Raw genomic sequence first — 17,203 nt, forward strand, 5'->3', positions numbered from 1 at the left:
AGAGTCTCGGATGAATACCCTTTGGAGGGATGGTCATTCTGGAAGCTGTTTTCCCAACTGGAACTCTCATCACAAAGAGAATGACACTCTGACTTTCTCATCTATCCATCAATAAAAGTAGAAATCCATCCATTCATTCTTCTTTTATCCTCCCACTTATTAGTTCCCAACTCATGTTTTTCCAGATCAGGGCATTGTGTCCGCAAAGGACTTTGTTTGTTTGGGTGTTTTTACAAAGAATAAACAAGCACAATCATGCACCCTCAAGTCGAGGTTATCTGGCCTTCTTGCTTGCTGTATAAATGATCCTTAAACCACACTTTTAAAATGTCAGGACTTTTGAGAATCGTTGAATTGCTCCACAGATGGAGGCTCTTTCTCTCTCTATCCGCCCATGTCTGCACAGCACCAGAGCAGTCCCTCAGGGGAACCTCTAAACCTACACCCACAACTACTTGGAGTTATGCTCCTGGGTTTCCAGATTGCAGCTGTAATAATTTGGATTGTAACTGCGAAATTGGGAAGTTTAAGATGGGGAAGATGACCCTCTGCTGACTGAGAAATGAAAGCGTCATGTAGACGCCAGTTCTTTTTTTTTATTTATTTTTTTTTTTTAATCTTACATGGGTGCAAGGCTTGGGTACATTAGATGGGTAACTTCACTGGCTGGATTTGTGGTGGCAGTTAATTTTGGGCGATATGTTTAATTTTCATATAGTCCTATCGTCAGCCTGTGAGATCGCCGATACACTATATTATTGTGCTTATTTATTTACTTAGTTTCATTGCCAGGAGTGAACCAACTCCAGCGTAAGGCTAAAAGCAGCCTAATGTGTTTAATATGACTGAATTTGTATTTCGGTAACCTGGTAAGTTTCTAATTATAATTCTTACGTTTTCCTCAGTTATTCAAAAAGCAGCTACAGAAAATGAGCAAAGAACATCATCACAAGCTTAGTCTAGCGCAAGATTATGCACTTTAAAAACACTCCTGTTATAATTAGTGAATCTACACTGTCAGATGAATAAATCTCTTATACTTGCATCGTACATGCCTCTGCACTTCATTGTTTATGATGAGAGAATTCGCTAGTCAGAATTCAGTCAGCGCGCATTGAACCACGGATCTCTGCTGTTTCAGCAATTTCTCATCTGAATGCCTCTAATTGGCCATTGCATTCATAAGCTCATCATAATCATCATGTGTAATTGGTTATAATAATGTGCAACACTTTAAAAATGTGGAAAAAGAAAAATAATGCAACAAATAACCCCTAATATTAATTAGGTAGTATTACTAGCCTAATAATTGTCTTGCTATCGTCAAAGGCATCAGCCACAGGTGATATCTCTTACTATCATCAATACACGATACGATCATCTATCGGCACAACACTAGCAGCAATCACATTTTGTGCGATCACATTTTTAGATGGTTAGGCTGACTACTTCATTCAATCCAAGTATCTGCCGATCAAACATCTTTGCAGTCAGCAGTTTTCCAGGCAACAGACACCCTCCAACTGTTCCTTCCACTTGGCCAAAATACACCAGTTGCAGCACAGTTTGCAGCCAGTTAGCTTATGCCCAGCCCATCTTGTGAGTTGCTGTATTTGATGTAGATGTGACGCATTGCTTGGTTTGCCTGATTTTGCTGTGATTGCAGTCCTCCCTCTCCCATGAGGCCTCTGTTCTTCAAGAATGTTCCAAGCTTTGATTCCTTCATAATTCCGTGCTTAAAACTTTCAGTGCTCCCCTAGGGGTTCTTTTTGTCACTGTTTTCAGTCTCAATTATGTCATGTTACTCTGACACTTCTGGGGCCTGTTTCATAAAACAAGTTTATCAAAAAATCCAGGTTTATTTTAGTTAGTCTGACGTGTTGTCAGTTGATTTGGTTCAACATAATTTAAGTCGTGACGTATTGTCAAGTATGGTGACCCATACTCTAAATGGTGCTCGCACGCACACGCAGCCTTACTCCAGCGCCCGGGGAGCAATTAAGGGTTCGGTGCCTTGCTCAAGGGCACCTTAGTCATGGTATCGAAGGTGGAGAGAGTGCTGTTCATTCACAATCCCCACCTTCAATTCCTGCAGGTGCGGGAATCAAACCAGCAACCTTCAGGTTACAAGCCTGACTCTCTAACCATTAGGCCACGAAATGAAATGAGCCTGGCTTATTTGGTAATTTATAATATAAAATATATGTATTTTTGATTTTATTTTTTTATAAATGAAACAGGCCCCTGTAGTTGAATTTATTCATTTTATTTTTTCTTTCTTCTTCAGTGGCTGTAAGTCACTCAAACCTGTTGTGGCTCTGCTTGTTCCTCACTGAATCCATGTACTGTTTTACTTACTGAAATGGAAAATTGGAAACCCATATGGCCAAAAATGAATGGTGTCTGTTTGCTTGGTCACAGTCAGTGTGAACCCCTCATTTAGATGCATCTAGAGCAGAGGTGTCAAACTCAGTTCCTGGAGGGCCGTAGCCCTGCAGAGTTTAGTTCCAACACATAAACCATGTAGTTTTCCAAAAAAACCTGAAGGACTTGATTAGCTGGATCTGGTGCATTTAATTAGGGTTGAATCTAAACTCTGCAGGGCTGTGGCCCTCCAGGAACTGAATTTGACACCTGTGATCTAGAGCAAGCGTCCACAACTCTGTACCAACTCTGTTTAGCTCCAACCCTAATCAGACACACCTGAACCAGCTAATCGAGGTCTTCAGGAACACTGCAAAGTTGCAGGTAGGTGTGTTTAATCCAGTTTGGAGCTAATATCTGCATGAAAGTGGATCTCGATGTCCAGAGTTGATCTAGAGCAAGTGTAACCAACCCTGCTCAAGAACCTAATATTGCATTGTGGCTATCCTCTAGCCTTTTGAGTGTACATCAGTTATACACTCGTTATTGCGGATTGAATTATTGGGATTGAATCAGTGGCATAACATCCATGGTTTCAGACACCACTACAAATTGCTGTCCAAAATGGTGCCAAATTTAAGGGTATGGGGGTGATTTCAGACAGCCCAGGATTGTAGCCTTCCAGGAGCAGGGTTCGCTACGCCTGATCTAGAGGAATAGCACACTATAGATCTGTCCCAAATTAATTGTTACTTTTTTTTATATAGCGCTTTTCTGGGTACTCAAAGCTCTTTACATTGAATGGGGGAATCTCCTCAACGAACACCAATGTGCAGAATCCACCTGGATGATGCGATGGGCAGCCATATTGTGCCAGAACGCCCACCACACACCAGCTTATTGGTGGAGAGGAGAAAATTTTCAGCCAATTAGTAGATATGGGGATGGTTAGGAGGCCATGATGGTCAGAAGCCAATGGGCGAATTTGGCCAGGATGCCGGGGTTACACCCTTACTCTTTTTCGAAGGACATTCTTGGATTTTTTTAATGACCAGAGAGAGTCAGTACCTCGGTTTATCGTCTCATCCAAAGAACGGTGCTTTTTACAGCATGGTGTCCTTGTCACTATACTGGGGTGTTAGGACCCACACAGACCACAGGGTGAGCACCCCCTTCTGGCCTCATTAACTCTTCTTCCAGCAGCAACCTAGTTTTCACAGGTCTTCCATCCAGGTGCTGACCAGGCTCAACCATTCTTGGGCTACAGGGTGATATGGCTGCTCAAATGCCACCTCCAGCCTTTGCAACCATCCACCAAGTTTACGCTTTGGGGATGCAATTTTGCATGGGCTGTTGGTTAATACACCATTGTAGAAGTCATTTTACAAATGCAACTTATGCCTCTTTGCATTCAGCTTCTTCATGCAAGAAGAGACAATAAATATACTTAATAAGAGTCAATGTATTGTTATAATAGCCATTATTATAATAGCCAGCACTAGAGAAAACAGAAAGAGAAAACAGACTTTTACACTGCAAAGGCTGACAGCCTTAGTGTCAATCATCCCACAGGTCTGCGCTTAGGTGACTTAATGTTGCATGGACTGTTGGGTAGTATACCATTGCGAATCTGTAAATTGACCTTAGTTGAATGGGGCCAAACAATTTGACTGCTTTAGAGTTGTGTTTTTTTTTTTTTTTAAATGTATGTGTAATTTAAGGTTTGCACCAGGTTTGGGTTTGTTTAATTTCGAGAACCTTGTTGTCTTTTAAATCCACGCAGAGGGTTTGGATTACTGTGCATTGGGACTCTTGTAAATAGGTTAAAAAGGGTTGCTGGTTTAATGTGATCTAACTGCTCACCAATATCATAATCTGTCAATCCCAGTCACCATCTCTCCTTTGACCAAACTACTTATCCTCAGATTGGTACAGGAATTTTATCCCTGCAGGTAGTGAACCGTCACGGATGAAAAGCATCTGTAAATAATAAGCAACAAAGTAATGTATCTATGGATCAGTGCTCATGTGTTAGTGATTTGTGAGGGTGGGTGTCTGGCCCGTGGCTCCTCTACCGTCACTGGAAGTATCTTGCGTGAACTCAGAGAACCATAAGTGAGCCAGAGCATGTTGTCAGACGTCCTCAGTGCTTCCTAAATGTGCTTCATATTTGACTGAGAGTGGCTTTAATATGCTCTGAAAGATAATGGCATGGCACCAGATTACATTTAGACATGTAATGTGACAACGTATGCGTTGAGGAATGCTGTGAAAGTGATTTACAAGCCACAAAGGCTTTGGGATCAAAGGCCTTTGTGAGAGATGGGGATAGAAAGAAAAATAGGAAGCTTTCTTCTCTTTTCCCCAGCCTTATTTGGCAAATCATTCAACCAAAACATTTTTGGTTTTCTGTCTTTTGTAGTTTTTATGACACCTGACTGAAATGCAATACAGTGTTTTTGGCAACCCAAGTTCTCTCGCTTTGTCATTTGACCAGGTGTAGAATGTGGATCATAACTGTGCCCTTTTTCTAATAGGAGAACCTGCAGATCAAATACACCATTTTGGGTATTGCTGTTTTTATTAAATTGCTGCATGGAAAACATCTGTCAAAATCTTGGATAAAATATATATGCATGTATTAACTTTTTTATTTTTATTTTTTTTTCTAGACACTCTTTTAATGGTTAAACAAACTATAAAAAAATATGAATCAAAAAGCCTAATTAATTTAAATCATGAAACATACACAATTTAACAGCAGTTTACATTTCAAGACATTTTTTGCAATGACTTGAATTGATGTGGCAATGATTTTTATTTTTATTTTTTAGTGGATGTTCGAAGCCTCAAATTCAAACAGCTTGTCCTAGCAGAGGAACCACAAGTGCATTAGATGCTTCTTGGTTTTAGTCATCTAATGCCGTATGTATACTTATCTTAACCGTGGCGTCAGTGTCTCAACTACTTTGTGGGGCCACTGTGGGCCAGAGTATACTGTAGGATTGACCCCCATTTGTAACAAAACAAAACGCATTGCATTTTGAGCTCGTGCGAACTCTATATTTTGTGCTGTTTGTTTTTATTTATTGCAGGCATACACAAGTCAGTTCGTGGCTCTCATCATGTTCGCCTTGCTGATGTGCGACGACAGAATCTCAGTACAGCCACGCAGACGAGAAATCATACAAGGCCTCAAAGTGCTGCCAGGTAAACATACTAGTCATTAGTAAATTCGATAAATAAATTGTGCTTTTGTGCACATGTGCTTTTTGTGTACATTTACGATTGTGAAATGCTGACGTCATAAAACTCCATGTGCGTGTAAGTGCATTCGCTCAGGGGTTTGTGTGCAGAGAGGAGTAGACTGCCTCGGCCAGCCCTCTCCGTCATTGCTGGAAGTCTTTATTGGACCGCAAGTGTCTGCTGGGGCCCCCCTTCCCCATCTTTCTCCAGTTCTTGCTTTCTCTCTCTGTGGAGTTTTCGTTCTGCTTCCAAGCCAATGAGGTCAGGAATGTATTGGCAGCTAGTTACTGATGTTCCCCCTGTGCTCCAGCTCACTGTTCATATGAAGAACTGCTGAATCTGTAACTAATGCTAGCATGTTTTGGATGCTGTATTTGCAGTCTTTGGCTCAAAAAAGTAGATTAAACGTGTCATTGTCACACATGTACATATTCTCAGTCTTGCCAAAAGGGGTGCTGCAAGCAGGTATCATATGTTGTTTCCTTTTGAAGTTCAGCTAATGTCATGAGGGAGCAGTAGTTTGGATAGGTTCTTGCTGAGCAAGTTAGTTGACGTGTTTTTAGCTAGCATCCAGTTTTGTACTACAAGAATTTGTAGCCCCCCTTTGGGTTTGTTAAAATGTTTTTGTGGGCATTTAAAAACAAAACAAAAAAAACTAAGAAACAAGAAATGGCATTAATGATTATATAATAATAATAATAATAATAATAATAATAATGTATGTGTATAAATAAATACATTACTTTATATATTTATATAATATATTTTAATAAATTTAAAATAAAAATATAAAGTCTATAAATTTATATTACAAATTGATTTGTCAGGATTTTATGAACACAAAAACTTAAAGCTAGCTTTGCATACATTTAAAAAAAAAAAAAAAAACATTTCTGACAGCTTCTGTTCCATACAAAAAAAAAAAGGAAAGGAAAAAGAAGTGGACATTTTAGATGTACAGTTGAAACACTGCCTATTCATTTAGTTCTGTTCCAGGAAATCTTGAACTCTTTTTCACCAGACATTTTATAGTCTTCACTCACATTAACAAAGAGGAAACATGACTACTTAGCTGCTGATTTTTTTGTAATTTGTATGTATCCTCATTTGTCGTCATAAAAGCTGTGTCTCTCTTTCTGTAGATCTAATCAAGGACGTGTTGAGCCTGGATGAGGAGATTCAGAAGTTGGCAGCTGAGCTGTATCAGCAGAAGAGCGTTCTCATCATGGGCAGAGGATACCACTACGCCACCTGCCTGGAGGGAGCTTTGGTTAGACCGCTTCGCTTTCTCCTTTCACCCATCTAGCACTCACTCCCCTTCTTCTGTTTCAAGCCTCCTTAAATCATGTGATAACTTTGTGGAAATAACAGACCCAAATTGAAGTCATAATTGACTAGTTTTCCTTGTCAAAGCTCACAAATTTCTCATTATAGCTCTCATCATAACTCTTAAAAAAAAATGGGTGAAAAGTTATTAAATGCAGAATATGAATATAACCTTATATTTATTGTGAAATGGCTTTTTTTTTTTTTTTTTTAATTCAAATATTCATGTCAAGTGATTTTTAGATGAACTTTCCCTTTAATAGTCACTCTGGCATCCCCTCTATTTCTGATTTGTGTGTAATTTACACTGATTGAAACTATGCTGTTTCATGCTGTCATTCAAGAGAGTAGATCTGTACATCCAAGTCTTACAGGAAAGCAAGAGCAAGGAAGAAAATAAGAATCTTAACCAATGGACTTTTCCAGAAGCTTGGCCTCATTTAGCCTAACCACAAATAAACAGCGGAAGCAGTTTGACTGTGTTAGTTCAGAAAAATTTTCGTATTTCCCATCCTTTCCTATCGAAAAGCATGCTACGGATGCAAAGATGCAGAAAATTGAACCTGATCTGAATTTGAGGAACAAGTTTCGGAGGCAGTGTGTAAACGTGATTGACAACGTGAGGTCGTATTAAAATTTCGGTGTGCAGTGACCTTAACACTTTAGTTTAGGGACCAATTCTCACTGTTAACTAGTTGCTTATTAGCATGCATATTATTAATGTATTGGCTGATTATTAGTGCCACATTCCATAGCACATATGACCATATTTTACATCCCTAATCCTACCCAATACCTAAAGTTAACAGCTGCCTTACTATTAATAAGCAGCAAATTAGGAGTTTATTAAGACAAGTCGTAGTTATTGATTTGTTTATAATGAGAATTGGACCTTAAAGGTCCCATGGCATGAAAATGTCATTTTATGAGATTTTTTAACATTTAATGAGTTCCCCTAGCCTGCCTATGGTCCCCCAGTGGCTAGAAATGGCGACGGGTGTAAACCGAGCTCTGGGTATCCTGCTTCGCCTTTGAGAATATGAAAGCTCAGATGGCCCAATCTGGAATCTTCCCTTTATGTCGTCATACGGGGAAAGGTTACCTCCCCTTTCTCTGCTTTGCCCGCCCATGAGAAAATGAGCTACTACAGTGCGAAGCCAGCGCAAAAATTTTTGCCTTCGAGACATCATGCCTTGCAAACCAGCGATGCATGGCAGTTGCTCAGTGTTTGGATGTACAAATGAACACTGAAGTAATTTTTTTTATTTTTTTTTTTTTATAAAGTTCCTTCATCCGAGCCTATGGCTAGCATTAGCTACATGATGATAACTGTAACAGCATACATAAACAAACCAACTAAAGTACCGTATCCAGACACAATATTTTAAACTAACCATTCGGAGACGTCCTGCTGTAGTCGCTGAGTTGCAACTTCTTCATCCGGTGCTTCTCCATCCGGATCAGATTCTGGGTCAAACTGAAAAGCTTGAACGACTGCGTGTCTACGAGCCATTGCGATACATCCACTGTCAACATTAGCGCATGGTAGCGCAAGCTGGTTAAGGCCACACACCCACCCTCCACCTTGCCCCGCCTCTCCTCCTCATTAGCATTTAAAGCTACAGACACAGAAATGGCACGTTCTAAGGAAAGCTCATTGTGGGACTGGCTCGTAGTGGCTGAAATTCTGCACCAAGGCTGAATTTCGGGAAAGAGACTTCAGATACAGTACTAGGGATCACTTAGGCCTATATAAAAGCATCCAAAAAGCAGCATGTCATGGGACATTTAAAATAAAGTGACTGTTTTGTGCTTTGGTTTTGCTTTTGAATTTTCTTAGTTTTCCTTTTTTGTTTTTGCTTTGCTTTTACTTCTTGTTTTGCTTTGTTTGCCTTATTTTATTTATTTTTTTTGCCTGTTTTGTTTTATTTGTATTTGTTTAATAGTTCCCATCTAGTCGGTCTTCCCATGTTAAAGCTTGTGTTTGTGTCATTTAGAAAATTAAGGAGATCACGTACATGCATTCAGAGGGGATTTTGGCTGGAGAGCTGAAGCACGGGCCGCTGGCTCTAGTGGACAAACTCATGCCTGTCATCATGATCATCATGAGAGACCACACATACATCAAGTGCCAGAACGCACTGCAGCAGGTTGTGGCGAGACAGGTAAGAGCCATTCAAATGTTGACATTTATCTCTTACTAGATTTGCATGTCCTGAAGGTAATGCTACCGCTTGTAAGGTATAAAATAGTTTAAACTTCAGTGGTACAATGATTTGGGTATGCTGTAAATCAAGTGGCAGACCAATCACAATTCAGTATGCCAAAAACACACAAGGATAGATTTAATTAAAAGCTTCCTATATAGAGACAGCCCTAGCCGTCACTGCTGTTTTTACTCAGTTTAAGAGGATGTGGTTATGTTGCTGTTGTAGGGCCGTCCGATCGTGATCTGTGATAAGGGCGACTATGAGACCATCAAAAACTCCAGCCGCACCATCAAAGTGCCTCACAGTGTGGACTGTCTGCAGGGAATCCTCAGCGTCATCCCGCTACAGCTGCTGTCCTTCCACCTCGCTGTGCTCCGCGGATACGACGTGAGTCTCTTATCTCACTTCCTGATAAATAAATGCTATTATTCAGCAATGACACATTAAATCAAAAATGACCAGTAAAGACTTAAACACAAAACAAAAACACTTTTTAAAATTCAGAACATTTAAAATAACTTGTGTGTAGCAGTTTGTTTACAATCACTTGGATACATTTGTCAATACTTGGGTCACATTATTGAAATATAAACAATGTATTTGTCATTTAATAACTTTACCATAACCAAAAAAAGGAGACAAATTAGGAATAATTTGTAATGTAAGCATAGACCATGTAATATATATTGCAGTGAATTCTAAACAAGTAGAAAGGTGTCATTTCTTGTTTTGTAATGAAATTTTACAAATGTTCTACCTGTTAGTGGTTTTTAGATCATTGTTTTTGTTGGTTGACAATCTTTGCTAGTGTTATGGAAGAATGAGTTGGTTTGAGACATGTATGAAGTGTTTTGCTAGTTTTTGTGCAGTTAACTGCTGTGCCAAGATGAAAGCTGTTTAGGAGAACTATGTGAAGAGTTTTGAAAAAGTGACCCAAGTATTGAGAAGTGTGCCCTTAACGATTGTAAAAAAAAAACAAAAAAAAAAAACTGTAAAATAGAAATGTTCAAAGCATTACTGTATTTATTAAATACAGGTGCTGGTCATATAATTAGAATATCATCAAAAAGTGAAACTTGTATATTATATTCATTCATTACACACAGACTGATATATTTCAAATGTTTTTTTCTTTTAATTTTGATGATTAGAGCTTACAGCTCATGAAAGTCAAAAATCAGTATCTCAAAATATTAGAATATTTACATTTGAGTTTGAATAAATGACCATCCCTACAGTATAAATTCTGGGTATCTCTTGTTCTTTGAAACCACAATAATGGGGAAGACTGCTGACTTGGCAATGATCCAGAAGACGAATATTGACACCCTCCATAAAGAGGGTAAGTCACAGAGGGTCATTACTGAAAGGTGTGGCTGTTTACAGAGTGCTGTATCAAAGCATATTAAATGCAAAGTTGACTGGAAGGAAGAATTTGGGTAGGAAAAGGTGCACAAGCAACAGGGATGACCGCAAGCTTGAGAATACTGTCAAGCAAAGCTGATTCAAACACTTGTGAGAGCTTCACAAGGAGAGAACTGAAGCTGGAGTCAGTGCATCAAGAGTCACCACGCTCAGACGTCTTCAGGAAAAGGGCTACCAAGCCACTTCTGAACCAGAGACAACGTCAGAAGCATCTTACCTGGGCTGTGGAGTAAAAGAACTGGACTGTTGCTCAGTGGTCCAAAGTCCTCTTTTCAGATGAAAGTAAATTTTACATTTCATTTGGAAATCAAGGTCCCAGAGTCTGAAGGAAGAGTGGAGAGGCACAGAATCCATGTTGCTTGAAGTCCAGTGTGAAGTTTCCACAGTCAGTGATGATTTGGGCTGCCATGTCATCTGCTGGCATCAGTCTCACTGTGTTTTCTGAAGTCAACGCAGCCATCTACCAGGAAATTTTAGAGCACTTCATGCTTCCTTCTGTTGACAAGCTTTATGGAGATGCTGATTTCATTTTCCAGCAGGACTTGGCACCTGCCCACACTGCCAAAGGTACCAAAAGCTGGTTCAATGACCATAGTGTTACTGTGCTTGATTGGCCAGCAAACTCGCCTGACCTGAACCCCATAGAGAATCTATGGGGTATTGTCAAGAGGAAGATGAGAGACACCAGACCCAACAATGCAGATGAGCTGAAGGCCACTATCAGAGCAACCTGGGCTCTCATAACACCTGAGCAGTGCCACAGACTGATCGACTCCATGCCACGCCGCATTGCTGCAGTAATTCAGGCAAAAGGAGCCCCAACTAAGTATTGAGTGCTGTACATGCTCATACTTTTCAGTTGGCCAAGATTTCTAAAAATCCTTTCTTTGTATTGGTCTTAAGTAATATTCTAATATTTTGAGATACTGATTTTTGACTTTCATGAGCTGTAAGCTCTAATCCTCAAAATTAAAAGAAATAAACATTTGAAATATATCAGTCTGTGTGTAATGAATGAATATAATATACAAGTTTCACTTTTTGAATGGAATTAGTGAAATCAACTTTTTGATGATATTCTAATTATATGACCAGCACCTGTAGATGCAGCTTTAAATAGGTGAGCATATTAGACTTCTTTCAATCTTGCAGACCCCAAGCTTTTAAACAGTAGTGTATGATACTAAAAAAATGTTTTTTCCATTGGGGCCACTTAAAAAATGTTTGCAGTGTAAAGAAAATAAATAAATTAAAGTCTATAATACTGTCTTAGTCCAGGGCTAATTTTTTTTTTTTGGTTTATCTATAAGATGCTGTTTGAATAAAACAAGATCCACCCAAAAGATTTACAGTGGACATTTAATGGGTAACCTAAACTCCAATCTAAAGCAGCTGACCCACTGCTAGGGATGGGCAACATGACCAAAATCTTGTCATTAATTTCATATATATATATATATATATATCTTATTCAAGTTACAAAAGTAATTTCAATCAAGAGCCGTGAGAGATTTGATCTCTTTTGTTGTTTGATTAAAATGAATGACAGACAGCAGGAATATTAGACTGCTGTCACTTTAAGAGCTGCCCAGATTCAATTTACTGTTACGTGTTTTCTTTCTCAGCTGTTTGCTTTCACTTAAGAGCTAAATTAGTGTTTAAGAGAATACTTGCAAAGATGGGCATTTTGACACATACAAGTGGCAAAAATAACTCTATCAAATACAATACTCAGTATAAAAAAAAAAGTTAATGTTCAGTACACGTTATGCCATTACTTAGTGCGTTGTTTTGATTAATTCTTCTTTTCTTTCTCTACACAGGTTGATTGCCCAAGAAACCTGGCCAAGTCTGTGACTGTTGAGTAATCGCTTCCTGATCGATACATGCGCACACACACACGTGTACAGCCTATCAAAGACATGAAGATAATTGAAGAGAGGGTTTTATACATGCCAGCTTTCTTGAACCTGAAGTGTACCTCCATATATACTCGTTTCTCGTCTCGGAGCATGATTCTGGAACGTTCATATCATTGCTGTTAACTGGAATGTGTGTGTTTTTTTTTTTTTTTTTTTTTTGTGTTTTGTGGCGTAGTATGGGGTGGCGGTATAAGAGCTGCACTCGTAACTCTTTGTCACTTGATGCGGCCTTTAACACATTCATCTTATGGCTTTTTGTTTGTTTGCTCTGTTCGAAATATTAGTTTGACCCAGAAAGACTTCTAGATGCTTCTCATCGAATACACAAGCATTTGTGTAGCAAGGATAAGTGACACAAGAGCCTCATAACTCTCCTTTAGCTGTACTTATGAACTGCCCCCCCGCCCCCTTTTTCTAGTGATATGTGGCACTAAAACAAAACTGTGAATCAGTGTTTTGTGGTAGTTTGCACAATATTTTGTTTATTCAGTTTGCTGCTATTTAAGGGGATGTACTTGTTACTGATGAGCATATTTTTCCCGGGATGTCTTTTAATCATCTGGAATTTCATATCCATGGGGAGTTCCATAGTTAAGCTTCTGTGGCCTATATGAGCTTTGATACAATGACTCTTTTATTCAAATTGGTAGGCTATTCATTGAACTGATGTTGATGTTCACTAGAGTAGAGTCTTCTCAATACATTGCTTTGAGACTTTAATACATAATCTGAACGGTTTATAAATTTGGTAGGGTAATGGTTTACAATATAGTTCAATACTTGTATTTAAGATGTTTAAAACAAGAATAAACGTGTAAACAATGGATAAGTAGTATATTTATCAGTTGAAATTAACCTAGACTCATAAATGCATTAATTAATGCAAATAACTAATGATAAATGAACTGTAAGATTTTCATTTTTATTCTTGTTGCAAAGAACTGCATGAAAACCTGCCAGAAAATAATGTAAAATATCAAGGTTACAGTCAGATTAAATGACTACAATCCCCGGTCATCTACATGAAGGGTCAAACATGAAGTGAATGTGTTATCTGATCATGTTTTTAGTGAAGTTTCTATGTGCTTTTGCCAAATTGGGTCATAGAATTGGTCACGTTTGGTTTGATGTAGCACAAGGAGATCTACTGGTATGTTAAACTTCAACCATTTCGAAACTAAATGTTTACATGAAGAGAACGGGATGTTTGAATATTGCATTTTGAAGGATCACCTTTTGGGTTCAAAACATCCTGAACCGGCTTTCTGTGGGAAGCAAAGTAGTGATTGTAGTGCAGTACTGTATGGGTATCGTATTTATAATAATCAGTTTCTGAGATTAATCCGAAGGTACACTTGTGTACTTAAAATATATGCATGAACTTTTTGGCTTTTTTTTTTTTTTTCCTTTACTGTAGAAAATTCAGAGGCCTTGTTACAGAGGAGTTTACTGTTTACAGTAGTGCTACCAAATGAGTGTACGGTTACGTAGAGCCTGCCCCATACAACGCCACCGACAGTTATGATTGTTTCCTTGGGACCATTTTGTTGTGTTTTGTCTTTCTCTTACGTTTTATTTTTATTGGGTATAGAAGGGTTATATTTTATATACTACATTATTTGCAATTAAAATGCTTATGTACTTCCTTTGATCCAAATATTGTGATTTTTAAATTTCTTTGTTTTGTTGTGCATAAAATCAACACGAATAAAGATTTCTATCATCTGAATTTTTTTGTTCAAAGCACCAGATGGGCATGATGAACCAAAAATATCTATTATTAATTTATTATTATTATTATTATTATTAATGGCATGTAACCAAAGGTTGAAGAAGGGTCATATGGGGCAATAGCTCTGAAGGTACGATTATAGTCCTGTGCTTATATTTTTGTTATATTTGGGAAATGATTAAGTTATGAAACTCATGGAAAGGGTTTTAATATATTTATTTCACAGGCTAATATACTAGCTTTGCTCTTTGGTTGGTGGAGCACTGAACTGCTTTGCTTTTAGATTTTACAATAGCATCTTAAATAAGTGTAGCTTTCTGTCATCTTGAAGGTTATTGTGGTAGGTAGTGTGTTTTTTTTTTTTTTTCAGATCTGTTCTGCCATCTACATCCAACTGTTTGGCGGCACATCTAGCAAAAGGATGTCCGGCATTAAGGCCTTAATCACTGTTTAAGGTTAAAGCATCCCGTAATGTGTTTTGGATGTGTGTTAGGATTTACAGTTATGATGAAGAGTTAATAAAACATTCAGTCTTTCTCACTCTCTGGTTGCTTTCATTCAACTTTGGCCAAGTCGTACAGTGGGAAGAAATTATTTGTTGTAATAGGATACAAAATATGAAACTCCAGAAGTTTTCTCTTTCTCTCAGCAAATAGCCAGTGAATGGAGGTGCTTGTCCTTGTTAAAATTAAACGAAATATTTTGTGAGCCATTTTAATTTCTTTTCACAGGCAGTACACATCAAAAATAAACACATTAAAATGTATATATTTCAAATTTAGCCTGTTACTTAAGACTATCTAGATGGGGAATTTTATTCAATTATTTATTTACAATATTTTTAGTAACCAAGTCATTTTTAACTTGACGAATGCTGTCAAAATTAAAAGAAGAAAAACAAGAATAAAATTTTCTTTTCATGCTATATGGGTCCAAACGATGTTACTTCATAGCTGTTACAATTTTATGGGATGTCACATTTTCTGTAATATTTCAAAATCTTGGGGTTAACAGAGTTAATGCTATGCTAAATTTGGTCTTAATAGAATGATTTCTGTACTTGGCAAAAAAAACATTGTAATGCACTGAACTGAATATCAGTTCATAAAGAGTTGGATAGAGGATATGGAGCAGTTCTAGTGGTCTACAAATGTATTGTACAAATGTATGTCTACAAGTATTTGATATTTTGATACTATATTATTTGATATTTTTGAGTGTATTTGATTTGAATTCAACCTTTAACACATAAAAGACATGCGGCGAGACCCTGGACGTGCGTTATAGTTTGCACTGCATCACAAATGGAGGATCTGTCTTTATATTCAAAATATTTTTAGACAAAAAAAAATAGAATGGATGTTATCTTTTGAACCCTTGACATGAAAATTAAAAGAGGTTTTTTCCAAATGTATATATGCATCATTCTTTCAAATCAGGTCAGAACTGATACAAGAGACTGTAACATCTCACAGATATGTGCATTCCTACCAGGACTCATTTAACTTACAACAATGACAATCCATGGTTCACTGTAAGGGTGAATCCCATTTCTCTGTCTTACCCCTTCCCCTTAGTTTTGCGTGTTCACGTGAGAGTAAGGGCTATCCCAATTCTCGTTTTGATCGAGGGGTAGGGCTAAGGGGAAGTGGTAGATACCCCTTAAAACCAAGCATTTTCGCGAGCTTACTTGAAACCAAGGGGTACCCAGAACACACTGCGCAACTGGCAACAATGGCGTATTCAAGTATTTTCGGCTTAAATAATTTATTTAAAAATTACGACAGTCTTGTTTTATGCTCTAGACAGTCCTGTACATATATATTTGCAACCATGTTCTTAATTGAAACGTTTAAAAAAATCGCTAGTTTGCTACGCTAACGTTACATTGCTGATTTGCACAACAGTCCCGCAGACTAGCCTTGAATGGACTCCATGCATGTCTACAGTTTTAACAAGTTTGTAAAACGATCCAAAGTTTGTGATCAACATTTGTCGGCTCTGGTGACGTAGCAGCCAGCTAGCGACGGTGTATGATGACGTAACCGTAACCAAGTGGTGTCTCATTTCATAGTGGTATGTTTTCACCCCTAGTGCTTACCACTCGGTTTCGAGGGACAAGGGCTAGGGGTAAGACGAAGGGGTAGGGGAAGGGGAAGGGGTAAGACAGAGAAATGGGATTCACCCTAAAACCCAGACAGCTCCGTCAGGCCAAATGATGCTTACATGAAAGGGGACAAAGTCTTGTATAAACAGGCCAAATACACACTGGAAAAGGAGATCAGAGTGGCAAAGAGGAATTAATCTGAAAAATTAAGGATTCAGTTCACTTCCAGCGACTCAGCATCAGTGTGGAAAGGTCTGAAAGATATCAACTACAAGACACCATCCCCCAGCACTGTGGAGAATCAACAACTAGCAGACGATCTGAATGAGTTCTACTGCAGGTTTTAAAAAACACCCCACAACCGCTCTGAACACCTCTCCACACAACCATTAACACCTCTAGAAACTCCCCTCTCCCCCACTGATGCACTTCAGATCAGTGAAGACGATGTGCGCCAGGTCTTCCGGAAGCAGAAAAGGAAAAAAGCACCAGGCCCAAATTGTGTTAGAAATCCTGTGCTGACCAGCTGGCCCCCATCTTCTCACAGATCTTCAACAGATCACTGGAGCTGTGCGAAGTCCCTTCATGCTTCAAACGCTCCACCATCATCCCCATGCCAAAGAAATCCAAAATTACAGGACTAAATAACTATAGACCTGTGGCTCTAACGTCTGTGATCATGAAGTCATTTGAAAAACTGGTGCTGGCCCACCTGAAGGACATTACTGGACCCTTGCTGGATCCTCTTCAGTTTGCCTAAAGAGCAAACAGTTCTGTGGACGATGCAGTCAACATGGGACGGCATTATGTTCTGCAACATCTAGACAGGCCAGGGACTTATGTGAGGATCCTGTTTGTGGACTTCAGCTCG

At 38.6% G+C, this 17,203-nt stretch overlaps 1 protein-coding gene across 2 annotated transcripts in view; it reads left to right on the plus strand.

Annotated features, from left to right (window-relative positions):
* The window catches only part of gfpt1 (glutamine--fructose-6-phosphate transaminase 1), a 36,175-nt gene extending 21,410 nt beyond the window's left edge, over positions 1 to 14,765 (plus strand). For both annotated transcript variants that reach the window (XM_058784926.1, XM_058784927.1), the window contains exons 14-18: positions 5,460 to 5,574; positions 6,753 to 6,880; positions 8,934 to 9,101; positions 9,372 to 9,533; positions 12,395 to 14,765. In XM_058784926.1, the coding sequence (XP_058640909.1) occupies positions 5,460 to 5,574; positions 6,753 to 6,880; positions 8,934 to 9,101; positions 9,372 to 9,533; positions 12,395 to 12,439 (618 nt within the window). In that variant the 3' untranslated portion in view covers positions 12,440 to 14,765. The remainder of the gene's footprint in view (positions 1 to 5,459; positions 5,575 to 6,752; positions 6,881 to 8,933; positions 9,102 to 9,371; positions 9,534 to 12,394) is intronic.
* The last annotated feature ends 2,438 nt before the right edge of the window (positions 14,766 to 17,203 follow it).

The sequence above is a fragment of the Onychostoma macrolepis genome, chromosome 08 (assembly GCF_012432095.1).
Source record: "Onychostoma macrolepis isolate SWU-2019 chromosome 08, ASM1243209v1, whole genome shotgun sequence".
NCBI classification, from domain to species: Eukaryota; Metazoa; Chordata; class Actinopteri; order Cypriniformes; family Cyprinidae; genus Onychostoma; species Onychostoma macrolepis.